The sequence below is a fragment of the Engystomops pustulosus genome, chromosome 7, assembly GCF_040894005.1.
Source record: "Engystomops pustulosus chromosome 7, aEngPut4.maternal, whole genome shotgun sequence".
Taxonomy (NCBI): Eukaryota; Metazoa; Chordata; class Amphibia; order Anura; family Leptodactylidae; genus Engystomops; species Engystomops pustulosus.
This window is the reverse complement of record NC_092417.1, coordinates 63,787,250-63,814,951: the sequence shown is the minus strand read 5'-3', so window position 1 is coordinate 63,814,951 and position 27,702 is coordinate 63,787,250. Positions and strand designations below refer to the sequence as shown.

Here is a 27,702-nt window from a genome sequence, read left to right as displayed (position 1 = left end):
TGAATTTTGCATCTAAAAAACAAAGTTGTTTCATGCTTTTTAGAAAATAAGACACACAAAAGCCCAGATGAAGATTTTTTTAGGATTTTTTTTTTCAAAAGTGTAAGTTTTAAAGATAGACTGCTACTACACTGTACTATAAGAAATCAACCCAGAAACTTTTGCCATTTCTGACTTTTACCTGTAACTGATGAATTTTTGCTTCATTGTTTCTTAATAGTTCTTTATGCCGTTCAATCTCTACTTCAAAGTTACACATCTGGTTGTGTAATATCTGGATACTTTTATTCTTTTCAGAGCTTTCGTTCTGTAATTTTGACACCTGGAGCAAAATAAAAGAAAAATATTGTCAGCATTACACATAATATAAATGTATACACAAGATATAATCATTTCTTAAACTAAACTTAACATTCATGTTTTATATAATATGCTGAGAACGCGACCTTGGTGCGCCAACTGCCTTAACAGCATATGGATTCAACAGGGAATGTATTCATCTGCCATATTGGACAGAACTAGTGAAAGTTTGTTGGGAATCACAACAACTTGCTACCAGCAGGTTATAACATTTGGTAGAGGTGGTAGACCCCCTTCAAGGCTGTCCTATAAACTAATAGAGAACCTGGCTTTTTGTCACAGTACTATTGCCTGACAGGTGAGGATGGGAAGGAAGCAGAACCTGTACAGAGTGGAAAGTGAACTGAAGAGAAGTCATCATTATGAAAAATGCATGGCAGACAATCACTGTAATTTAATTGATAAACGCTTATCTTTAACCCCTTGCCGCCAAAGCCACTTCTTACCTTCCGGACACGGCCCATTTTTTAAAGTCTGCCCTGTGTCACTATAAGTGGTTATAACTTTGGAACGCTTAAACATATCCAAGAGATTTTGAAATAGTTTTCTTGTGTTACTTTGTAATTCATGTAAGTTGAAAAATTTGGGTGGTATGTTTTGCATTTATTTATGAAAAAAACTAAATCTGGTGAAAAATTCTCGATTTTCGAGATTTAAAATGTTCTACTTTTTTTCAACACATAGTCATAACAGCAAAAAAAGCTTGATAACTAACATTTATCGAATGTCTGCTTTATGTGGACATGGTTTTTTATGCTGCTTCTCATTTTTGTAGGATGTTATGGTGCTTTGAACTTTAGGTGCGATTTTTCACATTTTCATTAAAAATGTCAAAATCCTGCTATTGAGGTACTTGCTCAGGTTTCAAGTCACTTTGAGAGGCCTAAATAATAGTAAAACCCCATAAATTACCCCATTATAGAAACTACACCCCTCAACGTACGTGAAACAACTTTTATGAATTTGTTAACTCTTTTAATTGTTTTGCAGGGGTTAAAACAAAATTGCGTGCAATTTTGAAATTTAATTTTTTCTTTGCTAAATGAAGGTACAGGCGGTCCTCTACTTAAGAACACTCGACTTACATACGACCCCTAGTTACAAACGGACCCCTGGATATTGGTAATTTATTGTACTTTAGTCCTAGGCTACAATAAACAGCTATAACAGTTATCACAGGTGTCTGTAATGAAGCTTTATTGTTAATATTGATTCTTATAACAACCCAACATTTTTAAAATCCAGTTGTCACAGAGACCAAAAAAGTTCTGTCTGGTATTACAATGATAAAATATACAGTTCCGACTTACATACTAATTCAACTTAAGAACAAACCTACAAACCCTATCTTGTATGTAACCCGGGGACTGCCTGTATTTATATTATATTAATATATTTAAAAAATGTACACATTTTTACTGAATAAAAACTAATATATAGAGAAAATCTTATCTTTTCGGCGACATAACTTTAATATTTCTTAGTTGATGGAGCTGGTTTAGGGCTTATTTTTTACATGTTGAATTGTTCTTTTCAGTGGTACTATTTTGCCACACATAACTTTTTTTGATCACTTTTTCAAACATTTTTGTAGGGAATAGGGAATGATGGTGTTTAAAGGACTTTCATTTTAATTAATTAATTTTATGTGTTAAAAAAACTTTTCTTTTTACAGGTTGGCTTGAACGAGCAATGCTCTGATCATTTGTTCAAGCTTTTCTTCACCTAGCACGTTGTAATACAGGTGTATGTGCATGCTCAGTGTGTTACAGCCAAGTCCTGCTAAAAGGCAGGACCCGGTTCCCGGAAGAAGACCATGAAACCATTAAAAAGACAATATAAAAGTGGTAGAAAAGACGGTTTGTAATTGATCATTGTCTTATACAAACAGAGAACAGGGCTGTGGTCATACTGGCAAATCCTGGGATTTCCAGTGATTCACAACTATTAAGTAAAAGGAAGCAAACCCCATAATAACAAAAAGTCAACAAAGGAGCTGTAAAAACCCTAAGTGTCACAGTTACTTTTCTATTCATTTATTCACTTAGAAAAGACTAGGCAGCATTTATTCTCTTTATGTTTTTTCAATAATGAACTTTTTAGCATTTTTCATCTGCTTTAGATGTATTGAATTGTCTCTCCTTTACTATGAGCACAAAGGAAACACGGAAAAAAGAACTACTACCTTGGTTTCCAAAAAACTGCTCCATTCTTTCATTAAATTGACATGTTGAACAGCGGAGCTGGCTTCATGTGCTTTAATTTGCTGGTTTGTTCCCTGAAAGCCAAAAAGTAGCATATATGAAAAACACAATGACACATTTTACACTGAGGTGTAAAGGAAAGAAAGTACTCAAATTATCAGTTTTTTGTATATAGAGGATAGAGGTCATATTCTTGTATGTAGACGGCATTAAAGTAGTCATATTAGGCTACATGCACACTGCCGTCTGCTGTACCATGATCTGGTCGCACGCTTCGCAGCCAGATCCCTGTCACCATTATAATCAATGGAGGCCAGACTCAGTGCGGTGAGCACATTGGTGGAAATTTAACAGAAGTGTCTGAGGTAAAACTGTTCTAGTTGCCCATGGCAACCAATCAGTGCTCGGCTTTAATTTTATAAACAGCTGTGGGAAAATAAAAACTGAGCCCTGATTGGTCGCCATGGGCAACTAGAGCAGTTATGCTCTCAGACACTTCTGATGAATCTCCCCCCAAGTGTCTCACCACACTGTGTCTGAGCCGGCCAGCAGCACCGCAAAATACAGTACATAACAAGGCCTATTCTTGCCCTGTTTTGCGGCATTGCCACTCAGTTTCCTATGGAGAGAGGAGGCGTGGGCAGCGCTCACTCTTCTCCTCTCCTCCCAGATTGTGGCTCACGGCCACAAAAATATATTTAAAAAAAAATTATTAAAATATATTATACATAGGGAGCAGTATTGTTAATAGCTGTATTCATGTATAAGAGGGTAACATTATAGTAATTTTAAACTTGCACTTTACAATACAATACAGTACAATAAAGCTTTATTGATCCTTTAGTAAATTGTGGTGTATATAGCTTTGGCATGTAGAATAAGAGAATCACAGACATAGACAGTAACACAAATAGTAAAAGTACAATATGGCTTGGGGGGGACAACTTTTGTTGGAGGAGGTGGGGGATGGTAATAAATTTGATTTGGCTCCTACTTGAGTCAATTTATTGTATAAATCAATGGCTTTCAGTACAAAGGAGTTCTGGAACCCCATTGTCCAGCAGAATATTTGCCTATACCATTGTTGTCTGCAATGGAAATAAACTTGCCGCGACTCCTAACCTACCAAATGTACTTGACTGGGCTGGCTTTTTCCGATAATGCTTTGTGGCCTTATGGTATGGTATAGATTTGTAAAACATCTTTAGGATTATAAATTAAGCCTTTTTTAGCAGTATTAAAGTAAAATTTTATTTATAGTGTCAAAACAGATGTAATATTCTTTTGTATTTATTAGGCAGTATATTCTTGGGGGGGGGTAGTCTAACAGTATTAATATGTGTGTATAGTAATATATTTTTGCATAGGGGGAAGTAAAGTTGTACTTATAGTCTTACACATAAAAAGTAGTACAATAGTAGTATAGTATTGTAGTAGTTATATCCTTCTACATAGGAGTATTATAGAAAATATATCCTTTTACATGAGGATGATGAGCAGCCAACAACGTATATACTCTATATACCGTATATACTCGTGTATAAGCCGAGATTTTCAGCACAAAAAATGTGCTGAAAAACCTCGCCTCGGCTTATACACGAGTCAGTTATAAAAATAAATACATTAATACTCACCCTCCGGTGTCCCCGATGTTCCTCGCGGCTCCAGGCGGCTCCCGATCCCTGTAGCGGCTCCCGGCGGCTTCTTCACTCTTCACTGGCCGGGAGATCGTGCTGGCCGTCGCACACTGTGATGCGACGCTGTCGCCGCGGATGACGTCATCAGCGGCGACAGCGCGGCATCACAGTGTGCGACGGCCAGCGCGATCTCCCGGACAGAGAAGAGTGAAGAAGCCGCCGGGAGCCGCGACGAACATCGGGACAATGGAGGGTGAGTATTAAGTTTATTTCTTTATCTGTATAGGGGCTGCTGTATACTACTGGGGGCTGTGCTGTATACTACTGGGGGCTGTGCTGTATACTGCTGGGGGCTGTACTGTATACTACTGGGGGCTGTGCTGTATACTACTGGGGGCTGTGCTGTATACTACTGGGGGCAGTGCTGTATACTACTGGGGGCAGTGCTGTATACTACTGGGGGCTGTGCTGTATACTGCTGGGGGCTGTGCTGTATACTACTGGGGGCTGTGCTGTATACTGCTGGGGGCTGTACTGTATACTGCTGGGGGCTGTGCTGTATACTACTGGGGGCTGTGCTGTATACTACTGGGGGCAGGCTGTATACTACTGGGGGCTGTGCTGTATACTGCTGGGGGCTGTACTGTATACTGCTGGGGGCTGTGCTGTATACTACTGGGGGCTGTGCTGTATACTACTGGGGGCAGGCTGTATACTACTGGGGGTAGGCTGTATACTACTGGGGGCAGGCTGTATACTACTGGGGGCAGGCTGTATACTACTGGGGGCAAGCTGTATACTACTGGGGGCAAGCTGTATACTACTGGGGGCTGGCTGTATACTACTGGGTGCTGGCTGTATACTACATGGGGGCTGCTGTATACTACTGGGGGCAAGCTGTATACTACTGGGGGCAAGCTGTATACTACTGGGGGCTGGCTGTATACTACATGGGGGCAAGCTGTATACTACTGGGGGCTGGCTGTATACTACATGGGGGCTGGTTGGCTGTATACTACATGGGGGCTGGCTGTATACTACACCCTCGGCTTATACTCGAGTCAATAGGTTTTCTCAGTTTTCGGTGGTAAAATTAGGGGTCTCGGCTTATACTCGGGTCAGCTTATACTCAAGTATATACGGTACTCGATTAACACAACAAAACTCCAAAGTTTTGAAAACCTTTTCTGTAGTGTTTTTGCAGACAGTAGATGTGAAATGTATTATATAAACCTCGATATCAAAATATAACAGAATACAGGAATACTGACCTTAAAACTGCAGCCGTAGCGTTTAAAACTACAGGTACTAGGAGCATTCACACATTCTAATAAATGAGAATTCATCTGCAGAGGGGAGAAGAAGTTGTGTTAAAAATCTATAGATAATACAGCACATAAAGCATAGTTTCAATAATTCTAGAAACCATTTTAGAAGTTAAAACAATGTACAGCTAAGATGCCTATATTAGCCAGTTATTTTGTGCAGACCCACAGACCCATGTAGCCACATTTTACAAGATATCAAAGTTTGCCAATATTTATAGTTAAAGGGGGTATTCCAACTACTATAAAATTAACACAGCCCTTTAACACTCACTGCAGTGATGACCCATGCACCCTGTTTTAAAGAAGACCACCTTCACTAAGCCCATCTCTTTGCATATTGTTATTCCAAGCAGTTGGTTGAAGTTCCTTCGCTCGCCCCTCCTCCCACCATTCTAGTAAAATCACTTATTTCTCCTGAATTGTATGGTAAAAAAAATTCCAACTTAAATTAATTTAGCAGAGCAGAGCCAATTCAAGGAAGTAAAGGTTTAGGATTAGTATATGTGATGAAAAATCCTTTAAAGGACTGAGGTTTTTGGGAAAGTTGGACAACCCCAATTATAAATTGTAATTGTAAATAGAAGCATTGTTGATAACATTTTCTCACCACTTGGATCCATCCTTAACAAAGAGACGGTACCCTATATTGACTCTTATATACATTAAAAAATATTCATTCAAAAATGAAGAACCAATGTAAAGAGGTTTTCCAGCTTTCCCAATGGGAAGGACAGGAAGAGGCAGAAAACAAAAGCTCCAGTCAGTCTGTTGAAACTCCTGATGTTGTCACAGACGTAGGACAGGTTAAGTCCTTTTGGGCTTTTGATGTCACCAATCCTACTTTTGTAACCACTCTAACTTTTGTTATGTGCCTGTCAACAGGTAAAGCCTGTTATAGCAAGGCCAGGAATGTCAACAGACTGACTGAGGTACAACTCCCAAGAACAGGAAGATGGAGAAAGTCATATGGTTTATTTTTCTGTTCTTTCTTCCTCAAGCCCTAAGAATTTCCTGGACAGGTGGAAAACCCCTTTAATCAATTGGTAGCATATGAAGGCTGTTTAATAAAGCAACTGCACCAAAAACCACATCTAAGGGTATTGTCAGATATTGCATTAGTTTTGTGTTTCCTAATGCAACTCTAGCTTGCGGGGGTGGGCATCAGCCCGATCACATATGTGGTTATGTGCATATACGATCAAACCAGGCATGCACCCCATTCGCAAACGCAACACTGTTGAATAAAGTTATTTACATTCAAGTTCTAACTGAAATGTGTGCACCCACCCCGTAACATCTCAAAAATGTGCACACATGTGCATGGCTTTAAATTATGGTAGGCTTACTCCATATCAATAGCAATGCACCTACCTCACTTCTTAGTAAACTTTTTACACTACATTTATGAGGACAGGACACCACGACTGATGGGCAATCCATGTCTTCATGCTTCTGCAAAAAAAAAAAAAAATGCAACACAGTTACCAAGTGTCAGATCAAATTAGTCATAAAAACAAACAAACAAACAAACAAACAATCTAGCTACAGCAACTTAATCCACTGCAAGAATATCATCTGCATGCAACCCAAATAAGGAACTCACTATCTAAAATCTATGTACTATACAGGCAGTCCCGGGGTTACATACAAGATAGGGTCTGTAGGTTTGTTCTTAGGTTGAATTTGTATGTAAGTCGGAACTGTATATTTTATCATTGTAATCCCAGCCAGAACATTTTTGGTCTCTGTGACAATTGGATTTTAAAAATGTTGGGTTGTCATAAGAATCAATATTAACACTAATGTTTCATTACAGACACCTGTGATAATTGTTATAGCTGATTATTGTAGCCTAGGACTAAAGCACAATAAATTACCAATATCCAGAGGTCCGTTTGTAACTAGGGGTCGTATGTAAGTCGAGTGTTCTTAAGTAGGGGACCGTCTGTACTATCCTTTTGAATTTGCATAATTAATCATTTATTTAATTAGAAATGGGTTGAGCCTGCCAGTACAAGACTTTTCTTTGTAGCCACTATTTCCTGTTTGAGTGACCACCATTTTAATATACGTAGCTAAATGGAGAAAAGTAGTTCAACTTGCTACAGCGACTGGAAGCCCAGAAAACTCAGCTAAAACGAGAATTTAGGGACCCTGTCTCTTTAAATGAACTTGTAGTGCACACCTATCGGAGACCTGAATTACTGCAGAATGATAAAGTAAGCAAGGAACCCGCAAAGTCATGTGTTTGAGAATTGGTTTGGAAACTGTAAACTTTGTTGAACATTTGTTTACAACAGGATTACTAATCCTGGGTAATGTCAGAGTTTTCTGGGCCTCTAACAAGTTCTATGTTCCAGGTCTACGGTACACGGATATCTTCTAGATCAATTTCTAAAGTTGTTAGGATGCACAAGAAATCATGCTACTTTGTTTACATCGTTTTACAACTTTACCTGCATTTCTACCAGTGGTACTTGGCTTTTGCAGAACTGACATGGTGTTTCTCTGTATTTGCATGACTGCTCGATGTGGTCACTGAGATCCCGACGAATGACTCTTTCTTTGCAGTCAGAACGAGGACAAGAAAGTTCTTCAAACTGACAATCACTTTTTAAGTGTATCTACAAAAAAAAAAACACCATAACCCAAGTAAAATTATAAACCAGTTCCTATTAAAGATGTGTCATTCACACAAAGAGTTTGCCAACCGTATAAATATTATTTTACAGAATTTCTACAAGTGGTTCTCCATCTTTAATTGTGAATGTGATACCACTGTGCCAGCTCCTGAGAATAAAGACAAATAAGCCATGCCAGCTGCCTGTAGTGTGATTCACTAGATGATATACAGGCTTTCTAAAGGGCAGCTGGTATTACAAAGCCAATACTCCATTGACTCCATCTTTCCTAAATGGTTAGAGAGCAAGGCCAACCTGTGACTCAAAAGCTTTTTTTGGATTACAAATTTTGACATGCTACTTGACACTAAACACTTATGTACCGGTAAGTAAAAAAAATGAATATGAATAAAAAAAAAATATTTAAGAATTTTATGAATATGAATATAATATTTAAGTAAGCTATTTAGATATTAATGTATGCAGTGGTTGTGTTTTTGTCAAGGAAATGGCACACTAGTCCATACCTAGTGTAGGCTACCAAATAGGGAATGCGGCACCAGATAATCACCAGTAATGCTTAATAAACATAGATACATCCAAGCACTATACAAAGATGTTATTTCATTACTTTAAATTAATAATGCCTTTGTAACTCCATCTATATGGAACTGACTCATTGTCTCTTTTGTAAATGAAGAAGCCACAATTCCTGAATACTTGGTAACGCAAGTGATCTGATTCCAGGGTTAGACTGATAACAGTTCAGAATGGTTTAGGGTGTCATTGCTGTCTCTTGCTGTTGCAATCATGTACATTTTCCATTTCTTGCTTGGTTCCTTCTTTTCATGTCTTAAGAAGGACAGAAGCCTAACTGTTACACTATTGGGAGTTGGAATATCTGACCCCATATAACACTGTAAAAGTAAAGGAAGGAAGAAAAAGAAAGAGGTGAAGGAAGAGAAAAATTAAATGGAGATGGGAAGGAAAATGGTGGAAAGATGCAAAAAGAAAGAAAGAAAGGGAAGAAAGAAAAGAAAAGAAAAAAAAGAAAGAAAAGAAAGAAAGAAAGACAGACAGACTGGACAAAGAAATCACAATTTTGTCTTCACAAGTAAGACTTTGAACTGGTCTTGCTCTTTGCAGGTCACTACATAATTTGGGATCCAGTGCACCTTGTACTGGAATATCTGTAATTACATGACACCAACATTTAGCACAAAGCTTTCATTTCCAGCTTACCAATAAATTGCCTAGTGTTATTTGCTCCTTGCAGCCTCGGTTCTCATTCCTGCAGTACATCTGTAGTGCGAGCACCTCTCTCCGACAACAGTTATCCTTAAATACCTAAATATCAAGAGATTATTTTACTGCATGTAGAATTCATTTTCTTTCAGGACACTTTGTATAATCCGGAACAGTCATGCTTATCCCCTCAGCACTAATATGCTTATCACCATAGGATGCCAACTTCAGCTTTTTGCTCAGCCCACCTAGAAATAAATCACTTTTCAAGAATGAAGATTAATTTGAGCCACCATGAACTGGGTACTAAGCAGAAGGGGGTAGAGCTGAAAGTCAAACTTTTTTCTGTTCTATAGCACAAATCCCAGGTAATGACCAGCTTACAACGTGTCACACAGCACCCCAAATACATGGTCACTGACCAACCTCCACTGTAAAACACAAGATGTTCCAAGAATAACTAGACAATGGCTTGGCCTCTCCCAGGCAAAGAGAGATGAATAACAGCCTGCAACCAGAACCACTCAAATTAAACATTTTAACCTTTTTTTTCTAGTTGGAAATTTTCCTAAAAATAAAACTGTAATATTGACTATTAATAATTCTGAATCCTCCATCTGGGCCAACTCAGATCCAAAAATATGGAATCACCTATGCTATCATGACAGTCTTGAGGAGATGTGTTAATTTGTTGATTTGATCACTTGCATATTTATACCTATGTCCTTGTCTTTATATCCTTAAAATCTAAGCACCCCAAATCTTTGGTTGTCAGTCCATGGTTTAAAAGATGAATAGTAGGAATCCTTCTTAGGGGGTTTACACTATAAGATTTCTGGGGGGCTGACACCCAAAACCCTCGCTGATAAGCAATTTGGAAGGCTGCTTCTGTCAGTGATGTCAAATGGTCAGTATCCAGCTCAGTTTCATAGGTGATAAATATAAATAGTTCTGTAGAACTCCATTAAGGACTCATTTCCTGTGTCTCTAGCACTTCTTGAAAGAAATAGGGAGTTAGAGGAGTCAGAACAGGGAATGTTGGAAGTGAGAATTACAGTTTTTTATCTTATGTCCTGCTGAGCAATATTTAAGAGAATTTATTTTTCTAAGAAAACCCCTTTAATCGAGAGTATAGTTAAAATAAATCACTGAGTCATGTTGAGATCTACCTCCATTAATCAGCCACGTCTTTAACATGTCTTGGCTTGACACTGCCCTTTATATGGAGTGTCTATACATACGATACATTCTACCATACTCCAAAGAGTTAAGATCAGATTTCAAGTGAAATATCCTGTAGACCTGCATCCTGTTTCTTGCATGGGACTTTCCAGATCTTCTTAACTCAAGCTTATTCATACAAACAATGCTGAAGATGTGAAATCTTTCTTGCTAGTGCTGGCACTCCCCAATTCACCATGTCCATATTTTCTCAGTCAACCTGATGGGGTTGTTAGGATGGATATATATTCAGTCATTTGTACACCCTACAGATAACTTAATGTCACCAACGTTTAAATCCAGGTGACAAAAACTTGTATACAGTCCTATATATATGATCTGTACAGCGCTGATGAATTTGATGGTGCTATACAAACAATTATTTTTTTTTTTATAGTGTATATGAACTTGTGTGCTCTAAATACACTCATTGCCACCACCCGACCAAATAAAATAAAGAAGGAAATTTAGGAATCAATTTTTGATGTTTAAATATAATGATGATATTTATTGAGAAAACAGTAGAAGATACAACTCTACACAAACTTCATGATGTGACATGGAAAGCCAGACAGGTTACATAAGGTATCCTGCGGCACATTTGACAATATACGTTGCAGCTGGACCTTGAAGGTTGCTGAAGCTGGTATCATAAACACATAGATACAGACAGTGTGCAGGTATACTGGGGGTCTCTTTTACGTCTATATAATGTCCTGTGGTGTACCTATCATTTCATCAAACTTTGTATAAATCTAAAGTACAGTGCTTGTACATGAAGGGAAACTCAGGCAATTAAATGACTTGTATATTGCACTTGAGCAGATTTCTGCAGTCTCTGTTTCTAATTCTCAGTGCTTGTAGGTAGAGACTAGCTGCAATAAAGCCCCCAATACAATACACTCAGAAAGTATAGAAAAATCTGCTCATCCTCTCGCTCATGTAGAAGCACCGGGATCATATAGGCTAGGTTCTGACATATCTGATATATAAAAGCACTTTAGGTGACCTAGCAGCATAATATTTAGCTCCAGCAACCCATGAATATCAATTAAGGGTGAAAAGGCAGAAAAGGTAAGGAAAGGAATGAGCAGAGAAATTAATTTACATACAGTAGTTTCTTTTCAAGATACAGAATTGTATCTTTTCATATTGCCTCTACTACTCTCCTAATAGTTAAAGTGGTATCTAGCGGACAGAAGTACCACTGGCCAAGCAGCAATAAGGCACAATCTACAATAAAATGCAGTTTATAGCTTTCATGTACAAGCACAAGTTTTGTTATACGCTGCATGTGCTATACTGAATGGCTTTGATCACCTATGATATTGCTTTCCTCAATGGATAATTGTGGTTGAAGTTTTAGGATGGCTCATGCAGTGATCACACTTTGTTGGCTATCCTTAGTCATAGCCTAAGTCTTGATGCGTGTGTAAGCCATTTGGGACCTCCCAGAATTTATATTCATGTTTACGGAATTCAGTGCTGGAGCTTGATTTTTCTTGGCAACCTTTGTCAACATTTCTTTTCTGACAAATCAGTCTCCTAATGCTTTTTAACTTCCCTGGTTTCCAATATACCATTTGTGAAAATTAGCATGAGCATGTAGAGATTAAGGGGTTAATAGTCCCATAATGGCAGTTCTCTGTTTTGCACCGTGTCTGTATGAGTCACATTTTCCATTCAAAGCCTTGCACGTTGGCGCCAGAAGCTAAGAAATATCTACTAAAGAAAAGGGAACAAATTACTTATGATTTTCCTAAACAGAGCCCTTAAAATCAGAGGCAAATTCTTCAACCTAGATCCTTGAAAGCCAGTGGCAGCACTTCCTACAAATATCCTGGAAGATCACAATATTAATCTTTAACTTCAATAATTTAGATCCCGCTTCAGAATAGACCCTAATCCCATTTCAAGGCTTAGCAATTGTCTTCCAAAAACAGCCGACTGCAAGCTCATTTCCAGTGCTCCTATGAGGCCTCCTATCTACCAACGCAGTGATAGCAAAATTATTAAACCTCTTCTTACAATTGTAGAAAAAAATGGTCTTCAGGAGTATAAAAAATATCAGGTAACTGCAAACTTGGACCAGATGCATTGTAGTCTTCTTAAATAACTTTTGGAGAGTTTTTTCCAATGTCCAAAGACTAGATATTCTGCTAGCTTTTGTTGCAGAGAATACAACCAAGCATGATCCAAAGTGGAATGGTTCTGTATACTGTTGTACAAAGCCCTTTCAGAGATTAGAAACCGTGTGTAAAAGGGAGGTAGAATGCTGGCGCACACCAGTATAGTATAGTCCCCATTCCAAGGAGTCTTGGGTGCGGTGCCTGGCCATTAGTCTAGTAGCTATGTACCTACATTGCTAGTGTCATACAGTATACTCCTACGGTAGTTAAGCTATTCTGATAACAGTTTTTTCTTTACTTTAGGAAACTGCATAAAACAACTACAACTTCAACAGATAAAACAGTTTTGTGCTCTTTTATTCGCATAATGATTATGTTGCGAACAAAAGTTGTTCCAAAATTTTAAAGAAAGCCATGAAATTTCATTAATCAATGTAGTACTAAGATTATATATACATCATAACCACATGACTGAATAATAATAGTGATGCAACAATAATTATCTCCTAACCTTTCCACTGCTTACATCTAACGTTTCAATGAGAGAATACACAATACTTTCTCTGATTTCATGCGGCTATCACTCTGCAGTTACCTCTCTAAGACAAAAAGATAAGCTTGTTTTTAATATATTTTTTTTTGTCAAGGACTGTAGGACCTACAAGGAAGAATGAATCAATGTATACTATGACAAACTGATTAAAGGAGCTGCTCAGATCAGATTACTGGTTCAATGGAACAGTGTTATAAACACTGTACAGTATATACCATATATTATTAAAAATAATAATAATCTTTATTTATATACCAACTTATATAAAGTATGACAAATATGTAACGAGCAATGTAATTAACAGGTCTTACAGAGCAAGATACAAAAATGCCCAATGGCAACTTGTAAAAAGCTACTACTCCAAATGGGTTAAGGTGACACATGGGTTCTTCTTTGGAAAGCCTATAAGCATGGCTAGCAAAACCAGTTCTACTACTTGCCTCTACTCTAGCAGACTGAAGCTGCCCCACCATTATCATGTGTACTCACTATAGACACATTTAGTGGAACCAAGACAGCCCATGGGCAGAAAAAAAAACAGGTTTGGTTTTAAAGGACATCTACCACCAGGATGAAGGATTGTAAACCAAGCACACTGACATAAAGGTGTGTGCCCCTTCTGGCAGGATCTGCTCTTTTAGCTTCTTATGCCCTGTGTTTAACAAAAAAAGGATTTAAAAACAATGCTAATTAGTTTGAGCGGCTCCAAGCTCCATAGGTGGTAATAGAGACTAGTGCGCCTCAAGTTCAGATGCATATTTTTAAAAGCCTTTTGGCTTAAAAACCAGATCAAAGAAAGCTAAAAGAAGAGCAAATCCTGCCAGAGGGGGCACACACCAGCATGTAAGTGTGCATAGGTAACTATCCATAGATTTTCTTTAATAAAGATTTTAATGGAAAATTTTAAAAGATTTCCCAAGCTACATGCAGATTTGCATGCCTTAAAGAGTTCCTTAACACAGAATTTCCAAAAGTAATACCTTCTCCCATCACTCATGCATTTCCATAACATTCGACATCGAAAATGTTTTAAGAAAATTAGTCTCTTACCTTATCTTTAATAATAATTTCTTCACAAGCCATACATTGTGGACTGGGGGAGCTAAGAGAAAAACATCAAAAATAAATACAGGGAAAGAACTAATGAAAGGCAATTAATGACTATAAACTGATGAGCTACTGTACATTCTACTAGCTCCCAAATCAGCCAGTAATCCAAAGAAAGATTTAAAAAAAATTTACGTAGCCATGCTGCCCAAAGAAAACATATACTCCAGTCCATATATATCCAAGTGATAGTTTAAGTGCAGCTCATATGTTAAAAACAAGTTTCAGAGTGGTCCTCAGGTTACATATGCTTTTTAAGCTTTCTTGTCTGTGGATTTTCGGTCCAGGAATCAGTACTGGAGGATTAGAGGCAGTAATAAACCATAAGGAATAATAATGATGGCACACTAGCTGTTATGGGCTAAGCATAACAGATACAGTGGGAAAAGGGTATTTTTTCAATTGTGCAAGTTCACTAAAAAATGTGAGAGGACTGTATGAGAGACACAATGGGGCAGATTTACTTACCCGGTCCTGTCGCGATCCAGCGACATGTTCTCTGTGGAGGATTCGGGTCTTCCGGCGATTCAATAAGGTAGTGCGCCCGATGTCCACCAGGTGTCGCTGCTGTGCTGAAATCCGTTGGAGTTCACCAAGCTATCCTGGGTGCAGGTAAGTGCGTGTCAAGCGACACTTTTTTAAAAAAAATACGGCAGTTTTCCCAAATCCGTTGGGTTTTCTCGCCCCCGATTTCCGTTGCGTGCATGCCAGCATCGATGCATCACAATCCCATTGCGTGCGCCAAAAACCTGGGGCAATTCAGGGGAAATTGGCGCAAAACGATAATTTTCGGGTAACCCGACGGAAAAACGGAATTCGGGCCTTTAGTAAATGACCCCCAATGTGAAGACAAATACAAAAAAATCACAAAAAAAAAAATCGTCTGATCACATTATGGTGGAAAATAAGCATTAGATCACCTACAAAAAGCACGATTTCTGTCTCTCACAAACCTATAACTTCTTTTTTAAGAGGTTCTTCTGTCCTCCACTCATTACCTGTAGTAAGGGCTCCTTTTTGAACTTGTTATCAGTATTAAAGACACTTGTCCACAACCTCAAACAGTCCACTCCAAACTCCAAATTTTAGACCTGCACCAATAGGCAAGCAACTTGATGTGAAGAAATTAACGGTTGGAGCAATAAATAGAAAGACCACTGATAATCTCTCTCGATAAGGGGCAACTCGCAAGATTTCAGCTTCTGTGGTCAAAATTATCACAAGACCGGTGAGCAAAAATCCCAAAACAAAGCAAAGGGAGACCTAGTGATTGATCTGCAGAAAGCTGGGAACATCATCACAAAGTCTACCGTCAGTAACAGACTAGGCCACCAGGGACTTAGATCCTGCCGTGCCAGATGTGTCCCCCTGTCTGAAGTTTGCTGGATAGCATTTGGATGTTCCAAAAGAGTGTTGGGAGAATGTCATATGATCAGATGAAACCAAAGAAAAACTGTGTGGTAGAAACTGAGTTGGAGGAGAGTGAATGCTGAGTTGCATCCAAAGAACCCCATACCTACTGTGAAGCATGGGGTGGGAACGTCATGACAAGGGGCAAAGGGACCAGGACGACTGATCTGTGTACATGAAATAATGAATGAGGTCATTTATTGTGAGATTTTGAGTGCAAACCTCCTACCTTCAGAAAGGGCATTGAAGATAACACGTGGCTGGGTCTTTCTGCACGACAATGATCTCAAGCCCACCAACAGAACAATGAAGGAGTGGCTTCAAGGTCCTGTCTCCAGATCTCAACCCCATAGAAAACAAAGCTTTGGAGGGAGTTGAAAGTCTGTGTTGCCCAGCGACAGCTCCAAAGCATTACTGCTCTAGAGATCTGCATGAAGGAATGGGCCAACATACCAGCAACAGTATGTGCCAACCTTGTGAAGACTTACAGAAAACATTTCACCTCTGTCATTACCAACAAAGAATATTTAACAAAGTATTGAGATACTTGGACTAAATACTTATTTTCCAACAGAATTTGCAAATAAATTCTTTAAAAATCAGATGTGACTTTCTGAATTGTTTTTTCTCATTTTGTCTCTCATAGTTGAGGGCTGCCTATGATGTCAATTACGGGCCTCTCTCCTCTTTTTAAGTGTGAAAACAATTGGTGGCTGACTAAACACATTTTGCCCCCACTATATGAACCTTCAAATGAACAAACCATTTATCCTGGGTCAGAGAGTGATTGTCTCCCCGTTTCTTTATTTTAGTACAAATGAGCAGGTAAAGCACTTTATAAGCTCTATAAGCAAACTGGGCATGTACCCCTTCTCTGCGCTGCAAACACACAGGCGTCAGGGTGTACGGCTCACCCCACAGGCGCGTGGTTTCCTGTGCGATGGTCTGACGTCATGAAGGGAGGGATGTGAACATGGTGGATGTGAGAGAAGAAATAATCGAATAATTACCAGCAGGGGCCGAGCAGAGACTTATGCAAATTAAGTGTTACAATTTGAAGAGGCATCACCCGGACTTGGCCAGGACTTGTTGGCAGGTAATCTTATTCTGGGGATATTATATTACATGAATGGTGGGTAGCACAGATGCCATTCTAACTGCTATGTAATGTACTCTGCAGTGCCTATTGGGACCTGTCACCAGTGAAATTCTGGTGACAGGTTCCCTTTAACTTTAGAATTCCAGCTTTGTCTCACCTTATTAATGAGTTCATGCAGGTCTCGCAATATCGGTGACCGCATTCTGTCTGCCGAGGGTTACATAAAACCAGCCTGCACTTTTCACATTTATATTTTTCTTCCACCTGTTTCAAAAATTTTTCCTTGTACCCTCCTTGCTCTGGAACGTAGATGGTGGTGGCGAGGCTACGGTCAGGGTTGGCTCTCTGCTGTAGTGTTTGAGGTTCAATCCTTTTGCTAGCATCCATGATATAACAGCTAAATTCTAGAAGGAAAGGAGACAAGAGCAATCAGTAAGCCGCATCAATAATGCAGGTACATTCCAAGCAGATTCTCATCTTACCACGATCAACACCAATCAGCGCCATTATCTGAGCTCCCAGATTAATTCAGCATATAGCTAAAAATAGACAGTGTATACACCTCATAGGAAAAAGTCGGCACTACCAGACTTGTGTGTGATATATAATGGCAAGGGTGGTGCTCAGCCAGCAAAGCAAGTAAATCAAATCAGCAGAAGAAAGACCAAAGGGCAGCACTCACCCAAAAATTCTTCTTTATTAGTTGTCAGCCATAGGACAGGGAGGTACAAGCAAGGCACTAACGTCGGCGACGGACCGTTTTACACACTCCTGCGCTTCGTCTAGCCATACACGGCTAGACAAAGTGTAGGATTGCGCGAAAGGGTCCATCGCCGACGTTAGTGCCTTGCTGTACCTCCCTGTCCTATGGCTGACAACTAATAAAGAAGAATTTTTGGGCGAGTGCTGCCCTTTGGTCTTTCTTCTGTTCCCGGATTAATTCAATGACTTGGACAAATGCTACAAAATACTACATCCTGCATCTACCAAAGGAAAACATTGTGGGCAAGAGATGGAGCACATGTAATTTGGTCAACAGTCACAGTGTCTTATCAGGGCTCTAACACAGAACTGAATTCCTTATATACATGATGAATACAACTTTATAATTACTTCTGAAAAAAATTACATGCTTTTTTTTAAATTTGTTTTATGGAAAATTACTACCTTTAAAAACAACTAAACAGATTTATCAAAGTTTGTCATTGCAAAGTGAGATGGTATAGTTTAAGGCCTCATGCACACAACTGTAATTTTTGTCCAAGTCACCTATTCAAACTTGTTGGTTACATGGTACACCTGATTTTTACCCCTTACGGAAGCGTGACATATTAGGACGTAACTCGTCAGCTGCGGGTCTTATGTAGAGGGCTCCTGGGCTGAGCCCTCTACATACAAGTGGCTGTTTGCTGGATATTGGAGCAAACACCCACTGGTAACACTAGCAATTGGTGCTACTACTGATCTCAGGTGTTAACCCTTCAATCGCCCCCAAGGAATATTGGCATAAATCACCGCTCCCCGTGTCGTCATCGGGGAGCATCGATCTGTTACCATCACAACCAATAGAAAATAGTAGAATGACACTAACCAAAGTTTATCTTCTTAGTCTATTTATTTATATGTACTCACAACCATGATAAAAAGTGAATTCATGTAGGGAAGGGAGGACAACAGGACATCTCTTGCTATTCTGTAATGTCCCGTCATCCTCCCTTCCCTTCATGAATTCCCTTTTTATCATGGTTGTGAGTATATCAATAATAAATGGACTAAGAAGATAACCTTAGTCCATTTATTGGATAACCAATTTTCCATTGGACCATGCACAATTGACTTACCATACACTGTGAAACATATGGTTGTCAAGCAAGCTGAACGTGATGGTACATGGGATACATTTGCAGGAACCCTAACAGCCCTAGAAAGCAGAGTAGTACCACACAGTTACCTCTTGCATACTTTCTTGTTACCATGAAAGGCTCAGGTCATACAAAGACCCTAGGCTGTCTGATTACTATAGTATGGCAGTATATGGTAGGACCAATCAGACAACCTAGAGTTAAAGGAAACCTACCACTTGAAGTGGCAGGTTTCAGATGGAAATACCGGGCACCAGCTCAGGGTGAGCTGGTGCCAGAGCTTATTTTTGTTAGTGTTTTAAACCGCGGTATCGCGGTTTAACCCCTTCCCGACGCGCGCCGTACTAGTATGGCGCGCGCCGGGTCCCGGTGCATGGAGAGGGCTCACGGGCCGAGCCCTCTCCATAGCCGGTAAGTCTTTGCTGCATATTGCAGCAAAGGCTTACCGGTAACACCCGCGATCGGTGCTAGCACCGATCGCGGGTGCTTTCACGGCGACCGCCGCCGGCAATGCTGCCGGAGGCTTCAAAAAGATGGCGCCGCATGGGCGCCGCCATCTTGCCGCGGATCGCCGCTCCCCAATGACGTCACGGGGAGCGGTGATCCGTTGCTATGACAGCATCGGGTCTCACGAAGGCCCGATGCTGTCTCGTTTTAACCCATTCATTACAATGTGCTATCAGCACATTGTAATGAATAAGGAGTAAAATCCCCATATACTGCCATATTGCAGTATGGCAGTATATGGTAGGATCGATCAGACAACCTAGGGTTAAAGTACCCTAGGGAGTCTGAAAAATAGTTAAAGTAAAAGTAAAAAAAAGTTAAAAAAAAAAAATTATATTAAAAAAACCTAAAAATTCAAATCACCCCCCTTTCCCTAGAACTGATATTAATATTAATAAACAGTAAAAATCATAAACACATTAGGTACCGCCGCGTCCGAAAATGTCCAATCTATCAAAATATAATAACGTTTTTTTACTGCGTTCAACCCCGTAACGGAAAATAGCGTCCAAAGTCAAAAATGACATTTTTTTGTCATTTTGGAAAATATAAAAAAATTAATAAAAAGTGATCAAAAGGTCGTACAGTCCTAACAATGATAGCAATGAAAACGCCATCAAAAGTCGCAAAAAATGACACCACCCACAGCTCTGTACACCAAAGTATGAAAAAGTTATTAGCACCAGAAGATGGCAAAATAAAAAAAAAATATTTTTGTACAGGAGGTTTTAATTTTTTTAAATGTATGAAAACATTATAAAACCTGTACAAATGTGGTATCCCTGTGATCGTAGCAACCCAAAGAATAAAATAGACCTGTCATTTGGGGCACACAGTGAAAGCTGTAAAATCCAAGCCCACAAGAAAACGTCGCAAATGTGTTTTTTCACCATTTTCACTGCATTTGGAATTTTTTTCCCGCTTCCCAGTACGCGCCATGGAATATTAAATACCGCCACTACGAAGTGCAATTTGTTACGCAGAAAATAAGCCATAACAGAGCTCTTTATGTGGAAAAATAAAAAAGTTATAGATTTTTGAAGGTGGGGAGTGAAAAATGGAAGTGAAAAAACTAAAAAAGGCCAAGTCGTTTAGGGGTTAAAACACTTTTTAAACTTTATAGCCGGCGCAGGGAGGTACGCGCTCGGCACTTACCATGCGCGCGGCTCTCCTTCACTTCCTATGTAGCCGCGCGCACGGTCGCACGCATGGTAAGCGCCAAGCGCGTACCTCCCTGCGCCGGCTATAAAGTTTAAAAAGTGCTTTAAACCACGATACCGCGGTTTAAAACACTAGCAAAAATAAGCTCTGGCACCAGCTCACCCTGAGCTGGTGCCCGGTATTTCCATCAGAAACCTGCCACTTCAAGTGGTAGGTTTCCTTTAAAATACCCTAGTAGGTCTTAAAAAAATGGTAAAAAGTTAAAACTTAAAATACAAATCACACCCTTTCCCTAGAACTTATATAGAAATAAAGATAAAAATTACAAGCGGTTATCGTCACGTCCCAAAATGTCCGATTGATCAAAAATATAAAAGCGGTTATTCCCTGTGTTTACCCCATCCAGGCAAAAATAGTGCCCAGGGTCGAAAATGCCACGTTTTCACCATTTTGCAACATATAAAAAATTTCATAAAAAGTGATCAAAAATCCATACAATCCTCAAAATGGTAGCATTAATAATGTCAGATTCACAAAAAATGACACCACACACAGCTTCGCAGACTGAAGTAGTAAAAAGTTATTAGTGCCAGAAGATGGCAAAATGTAGATTTTCTTTTTGTACAGGAGGTTTACATTTTTATAAATGTATGAAAACATTATAAAACCTATATAAATTTTGTTTCCACATATGATTGTACCGACCCAAAGAATGAAGTAAAGATTGTCATTTGGGGTGCTTAGTAAAAGCCATAAAATCCAAGCCCACAATAAGATGGGGCAAATGCATTTTTTTACCAATTTCCTTGCATTTGGAATTTTTTTTCCAGCTTTCAGTACACGGCATTAAATATTAAATACGGTCACTATGAAGTTCAATTTTTTATGCAGAAAACAAGCCCTCGCACAGTTTTTACATGGAAAAATATTTTTTTGTAGGTGAGGAGTGAAATTGGAAACGCAAAAACCAAAAAGGGATTCAGCGTTAAGGGGTTAATGGACCTTTTAACTCTGGCCTCCAAAACAGCTCAACCACAGACAACGATTCCTTACAATTCTACAGAAAAAGTTCCCGGCTACTCAGGTAAGTTTTTTGTTATGAAAGAAGAAAGTTCATACTGGTACAATATCGGAAGTTTACCTCTAACACTGCATTCCAGTTACTGTAATTCACAACTTTCAATGCAAAATAGTCATTTAACTTGTACACACCAAGCAGGCTGCGGTCGACCCTATCCTGAGATCCCCACTTCTGGGTGCAGCAGTAACCGGTCAGGTTTCTTAGGAACCTGGCTTTATCATCACGTCATCCAGTCTTTCATCATGGTAAGAATGAGCTAACACTTTACATGAAAGAACCAGTGTGAGGCTACTAATTTCTGTAGAAGATTGTAAAACCAAAAACCTACTCTTCTTTCTCGGAATTCCATGTGCTAAAGTTTTGTCAGCGTTGTGAAAATGTCAAAATACAGCAATCACCCAGCAGACGCCTCCTCGGAGTGACCCCATAATGTAATAATGACATTCACCAGTCAGGATAAAACATCTGAGTCCTGCTGTGAAGAGTCATATCACCACAGAGAGCAGGAGCTACAGACCACGCCTCGTGGGTTCTTTTTCCCCATTTGACATTTTTATAACTGAGGCAGCACATTTTTTTTAAAGGCTGAGTCAGAAAAACTGTATGAACATAGTAAAATTACCAGCTGTATAAGACTTACAGGGAAAAATCACAATCAATTAGGACAGTTTAAGGGATATTTCTGATGAACCTGATGAAGGACCCAAGCCTCCGAATCTGAAAAACCACTACTAGGAGAAGTTGACTGAAGCAGCAGTCGCACATGCAACGCAACACACCATCATGACACCAAGAAAGCTGCTGTGCTCAGCTGTTTTACTCAACAATGATACAGTATAAATGGTGCAGCAGGACACATACTCAAATGCAATCTCATTCACACTCTTCCAATCTGTGAAATTAAGCTGGTGGCATCTAGATTTTGAGGTACAGGCAGTCCCGTACTTAAGGACACCCGACTTAGAGACGTCTCTGCCCAATGTGACATCTGAACATGTGAACTCTCTGGATGCTTCACTTTAGTCCCAGGCTGCAATGATCAGCTGTAAGGAGTCTGTAGTGAAGCTTTATTGATAATCCTTGGTCCCATTGCAGCTAAAATGTAGAGAATCCAATTGCCACTGGGGCAAAATGTTTTTTTTGTCTGGAGCTACAATTTTAAAATATACAGTTTCAACTTACATACAAATTCAACTTCAGAACAAAGCGATGGACCCTATCGTGTACGTAACCTAGGGACCACCTGTAATGGGAACCCAGCAGTCAGATGCAAAGAATTCAGCATTTATGACTTATATAAGAGATCAACGCTTTAGTCCTGGAATAATATAAGTGAATAAAAAAAATACAAAGGTTCTCAAATACTTGTATATAATAGTATTATTACTGATCATTACATGTATATAGCTTTTTCATTTTGGTACACATATAGAATTTAAGACGTGACAAAAAGATCATAAAAATAAGTAAATATTGGACAAAAAATTACAAGCCTTTGCACTATTGCCACCTGGTAGGGACTGGTTTCATCTATATCAAAATTTCCAATAAAAAAGTAAGGAAGAAAATATGAAATATGAGACAGATAAGCAGTACCCAAATGTATAAGCAGTGGGACCACTAGCACATGTATTACATTCATATTTTATCACTGAAAATCAGCAGTGTAATGCAGTACCAGCATAGTGGATGACATTCATAAAAATTTCTTAATCTATTTCCGCTGCAAATTTAGAATCCGCAGAATGTCACTTTACTGCTGCGGATTCCAAGTGTGGAAAGGATGAGCCATCGCCGCACGGTCGGGATACAGGCCACTGTCACCCATAAATGAAATGATTTTGGTGGCATAGGGCAATTATACTAACCAAATAATTGCAATTCCCTTTCACAGCCAGACGTAACCATTTTATGTACGGTAGCATATGAATAAATTTAAAAACACATGATAGCCTTATAGGACAATGATCTTTTGCAGTAAGGCACCTTGTTGAAGGCATGGCTGCAGATTTGAAAGATTGATGAAGGACAAAAAACTAAGGCTAACTGCACATGGTCCGGAAAATCCACATGTAAGTAAGCACTGAGAAAAAAAAATGAAAATGTAGGATTATTTTTCCTTTTTGGCCAGGAAATAGCCTAGAGGATAAGTCTTTTATCTGTTGTATGGCACATTATTTCTTAACACTAAAAAAGTAGTGGGGTAAAAGTTCTTGCTGCTGCCAGTTGATTTACACTTAGCACAAGCATCCAAGATAATGGGGCACATTTACTTACCCGGTCCTGCGCGTTCCCCGATCCGGAGTGTCCGATGAGAAGGAACTCTGCCGCGATTCACTTACATCGTGTGCCCGATATCCTGCATGTGTCGCTCCCCGATCGTCCGACGCCCCCCCCCCCCCCATTTCTGTTGCATGACAGTCGCATTATGTCCCCGAAGAGTCGGAAAACCTGACGGAAATGTGGCTGTGGATCCCTTAGTAAATCGTCCCCAATGAGTGTAATTTCCAATGAATGCCCAGATACCCTTTAAGAAGCAAAACCTACAGCATGACGTGTGTTTTACATGTAATTGGTAAATGGAGGGCTATTGCACAGTTAATCACAGCATGCTATAGATAGACAATAATAATGGTGAATTATGCAAAAATAGTCTCTTTAATTTGTGTTCTCAGCCCACTAATCCATTTCCACTCCAAAAGAACATGCTCAGGACACACTCTCGTGCTCCAGGACACTAGTGCACGGCACAATATACAGAAATAAATACTGTAGTATGTTTTATAATATTGTGCATAGTGGGTTATCCCTGCAAGGCTGTGGGAATACACACATCAGTTCTCCCACCTTCTGATGCCATCCTGGACATAATTTTTTAGTGTCACTTAGTAATTAGTATAAGTATATTACATATTTTGTACTGTTCATAATTTCCATTCTGTATTATTAGGCTTTCTGGTGGAGTCATTGGGCCAGATCTATTATTCTGTCTGACTTTGCACTCAAAAGAACTCACAAATTCTTTGCACAAGTGTCTGCCCAAGTTCTGTATAGTGGCTGCACTGTGTCTAAAAAGCACCTAAGGGGATTTAGTGCTTCGATGGAGTTTGCGACACATTTAATACAGCAATGATAGAGTTGTATCGCACACTGTATATTAAAGGTGCACCAAAATGAAAATGGTGCACACTTCCAGAGCTGTGCAGGGGTGCGCCAGATAATTGAAGATTGTTGTGTGTCAGTATGCAATAATCTGCCTCACCTTTGGGCCATTGTCTTCATTACTTATCCTAAATTACATCAGGTATTAGACCCCAGTATAATTCACTCCCAGTACTGCTGATGGTGACATTGAATAAATACATTTCAGTGCAAACAAACAGAGTGACATGGTAAAGGTACCGACTCAATATATAGTTTTTGAAAAAATATCAAATATCTTTATTTAAATTCATACTACAGACAAGTTAAAAACATTTAAAAGAACCAACATGTGCAAATTCATGTCCTATGTAATCAGCCAAATATGTGCAAAATGATGCAAGGATTACAAGAGCAGCCACATATATATGTGCAAAGAATAAGCAGTGGTTGCTGTAAAACCCTCTCCCCTGTAATGCCCGCATGATGCAATCAATAATGATGGCTAAATAAATGAAAAGATATCACCAGGATAACAGGAGGGGGGTTGGCTCCCCAAGCGTTGCACCACCTAGCCCTGTGGCTTCATCACGTGTGTGTTCTTGCATTGCACTCTGACCAATTGTAATCAATGGGTTTTTTCAGACCAGCATTTTTTTCACACACACACTTGTTTTTAACGCCCCTGAAAACCACACCATACAAGTCTATGGAGATGCATCAAAAACGCACTCTGAGACACATGCAAGTGCAATGCATTTTTCACTGATCAATTGCCATAGAAAAGATAGACCACAGTCCTGAGTCCTTTTCACGCGTGTTATCTACTTGTGAAAAATGCATTGGAAATACCAAAAAAAAGCCTGTGAAAATCTGAGACACTGAACAAACTCTGACTGAAAACTGATTGAACTCTGATGAAAATTGTCAGTTTTTCACTGACCAAACCCTGATCGCACCCTGATCAGACTCTGACGTGATCTGCAACACAAGTGTGGAAGGGGCCTTACAGTTTCTAGATCTCCTGCGTTAGATGTAAATGCACAGTAGGTGGCAGTCTCTAGCAGGACTCAATCTAATTACCTAGCAGGGCATTGTTGACTCCTATCTTACTTCTTTAATTACTTCTTTAATTCTGATCCTAATCTTCTGCCGAAACCAATGAGGACATTTCCAGTTGTAAACCAAAACACAATTGTATGAGGCTTCCCTGAAATGTGCGTCCTTGGAATTTCACATGGGCAAATGGGAAGCCCCAAACTTACAAAGATTTCCTGTTAGGAATGATGTGAATTCCTGAGGTTGGCCAAGTAATAGCAATTCCAAATATGAAAGATCATTGTCAAATCAATGCTTCTGGACTGAAGAAGATATCAAATAGTACAAGTTGTGAGGATTCAAAATATTCCCCATTATTCTTTTAGGAAACTGAGAAATAAACTGACAGCATCTTGTTCCAAATTCCACTCTCCATCAGGAAGTTCTTAGAAAAGGTGATACAGCAGAAATGCTGTACACAGCATGAGGTTTATATGCACATCCTATAAATTTTAGCAAGAAGGGAAAGTATATGTTAAAGCTTTCAGCTTGGCTGTGATGAGAATATACACTATACTGTTCCTTGTCCTTACTATTATGTTTGGAGTTACGGTAATAACAGCGCTGGGGTCCAGGGCAACATCTGCAAAGAGTTTGTATTTTCTCTCCATGTTTGCGTGGGTTTCCTCACACACTCAAAAACATACTGATAGGTGGATTAGGCTGTGAGACCCATGGGGACAGGGACCAATTTGACAAGCTCTGTGCAGCGCTACATAATCCGTGAGTGCCATATAAATAAAAGGAATTATTATTAATAAATAACCGAACATTGTAGAAAGGCAAGCCAAAATTTTTTACTGTAACCCTGTAGAAAGGAAAGCTGAAATTTTTTACTGTAACCCTGTAGAAAGGAAAGCTGAAATTTTTTACTGTAACCCTGTAGAAAGGAAAGCTGACATTTTTTACTGTAACCCTGTAGAAAGGAAAGCTGACATTTTTTACTGTAACCCTGAAGTAGCGACTCCTCAACAAAAGACACAGAGGGAAATAATACTTTAAAGAAACACTGTATTATATCAAGAGAAGTGCAAAGTTACAAAGTGTAGTATTATTATCTGCACTATTGATTAACAGAATTTGGTTTAGAAATGTAGTTCTTCAGAAGCTCTATTCAAATCGGTGGGGGGAATAGTGAGTTGCAGCAGCTAGGTCTCCACCCACCAACTCAGAGAAAACTGCTTATTACAGAGAGAAGCCGGAGAGATGAGAACTGCTAGAAACTGATTTTTACAAGTGACATAATGTCAAAAACCAGTGTTTTGCTGGCTACCGATGTCTGAAAAGCAGGTTAAAGCTAAGGAAGGCTTTGCTCAGAATGGAGGCAAGTGCTAGAGGATTACTACAGAAAAGCTCCTGTTAAAGTGTTCTTCCATATTTAGTATTACGGCCTGTACAGGCGGTCCCCTACTTAAGGACTTACAGAAGACTCCTAGTTAAAGACGGACCCCTCTGCCCACTGTGACCTCTGGTGAAGCTCTCTGGATGCTTTATACTAGTCACAGGATGCAACAATCATCTGTAAGGTGTCTGTAATGAAGCTTTATTGAAAATCCTTGGTCCAATTACAGCAAAAAATTTGGAAACTACAATTGTCACTGGGACAAAAAAAAAATTGTATAAAATATACAGTTTCAACTAACATACAAATTCAACTTAAGAACAAACCTATGGAACCTATCCTGTATGTAACCCGAGGACTGCCTGGATTTTCTGAGGATAACTTGGGTGTTGAAATACATACCCTCTCCTTTCTGATATTCAGGTTTTATTCTAAGAAAACCTGGAAAACCCCTTTGATGCTATATGTAAACTGGAAGAGGCAGTTCAAATACCAAAATAATTTTACATGTAAGACGTGTTGAGTGTTGAGGAGTGTTTACTAACACTAGGGGACTTTTTAGTAAGCTTGTATGTATGACGCTTTACTTACTGAGC

General features: G+C 39.2%; 1 protein-coding gene across 6 annotated transcripts in view; it reads right to left on the bottom strand.

The window, feature by feature from the left end:
* The window catches only part of TRAF3 (TNF receptor associated factor 3), a 100,005-nt gene that overhangs the window by 11,525 nt on the left and 60,778 nt on the right, over window positions 1–27,702 (bottom strand). For 5 of the 6 annotated variants that reach the window (XM_072116225.1, XM_072116226.1, XM_072116224.1 and 2 more), the window contains 8 exons: window positions 17,072–17,318; window positions 14,349–14,400; window positions 9,393–9,497; window positions 7,986–8,153; window positions 6,901–6,981; window positions 5,473–5,547; window positions 2,543–2,638; window positions 182–322 (listed from right to left, as the gene is read on the bottom strand). In XM_072116225.1, the coding sequence (XP_071972326.1) occupies window positions 182–322; window positions 2,543–2,638; window positions 5,473–5,547; window positions 6,901–6,981; window positions 7,986–8,153; window positions 9,393–9,497; window positions 14,349–14,400; window positions 17,072–17,301 (948 nt within the window). In that variant the 5' untranslated portion in view covers window positions 17,302–17,318. The remainder of the gene's footprint in view (window positions 1–181; window positions 323–2,542; window positions 2,639–5,472; window positions 5,548–6,900; window positions 6,982–7,985; window positions 8,154–9,392; window positions 9,498–14,348; window positions 14,401–17,071; window positions 17,319–27,702) is intronic. The other variant, XM_072116222.1, reaches the window with a different exon arrangement.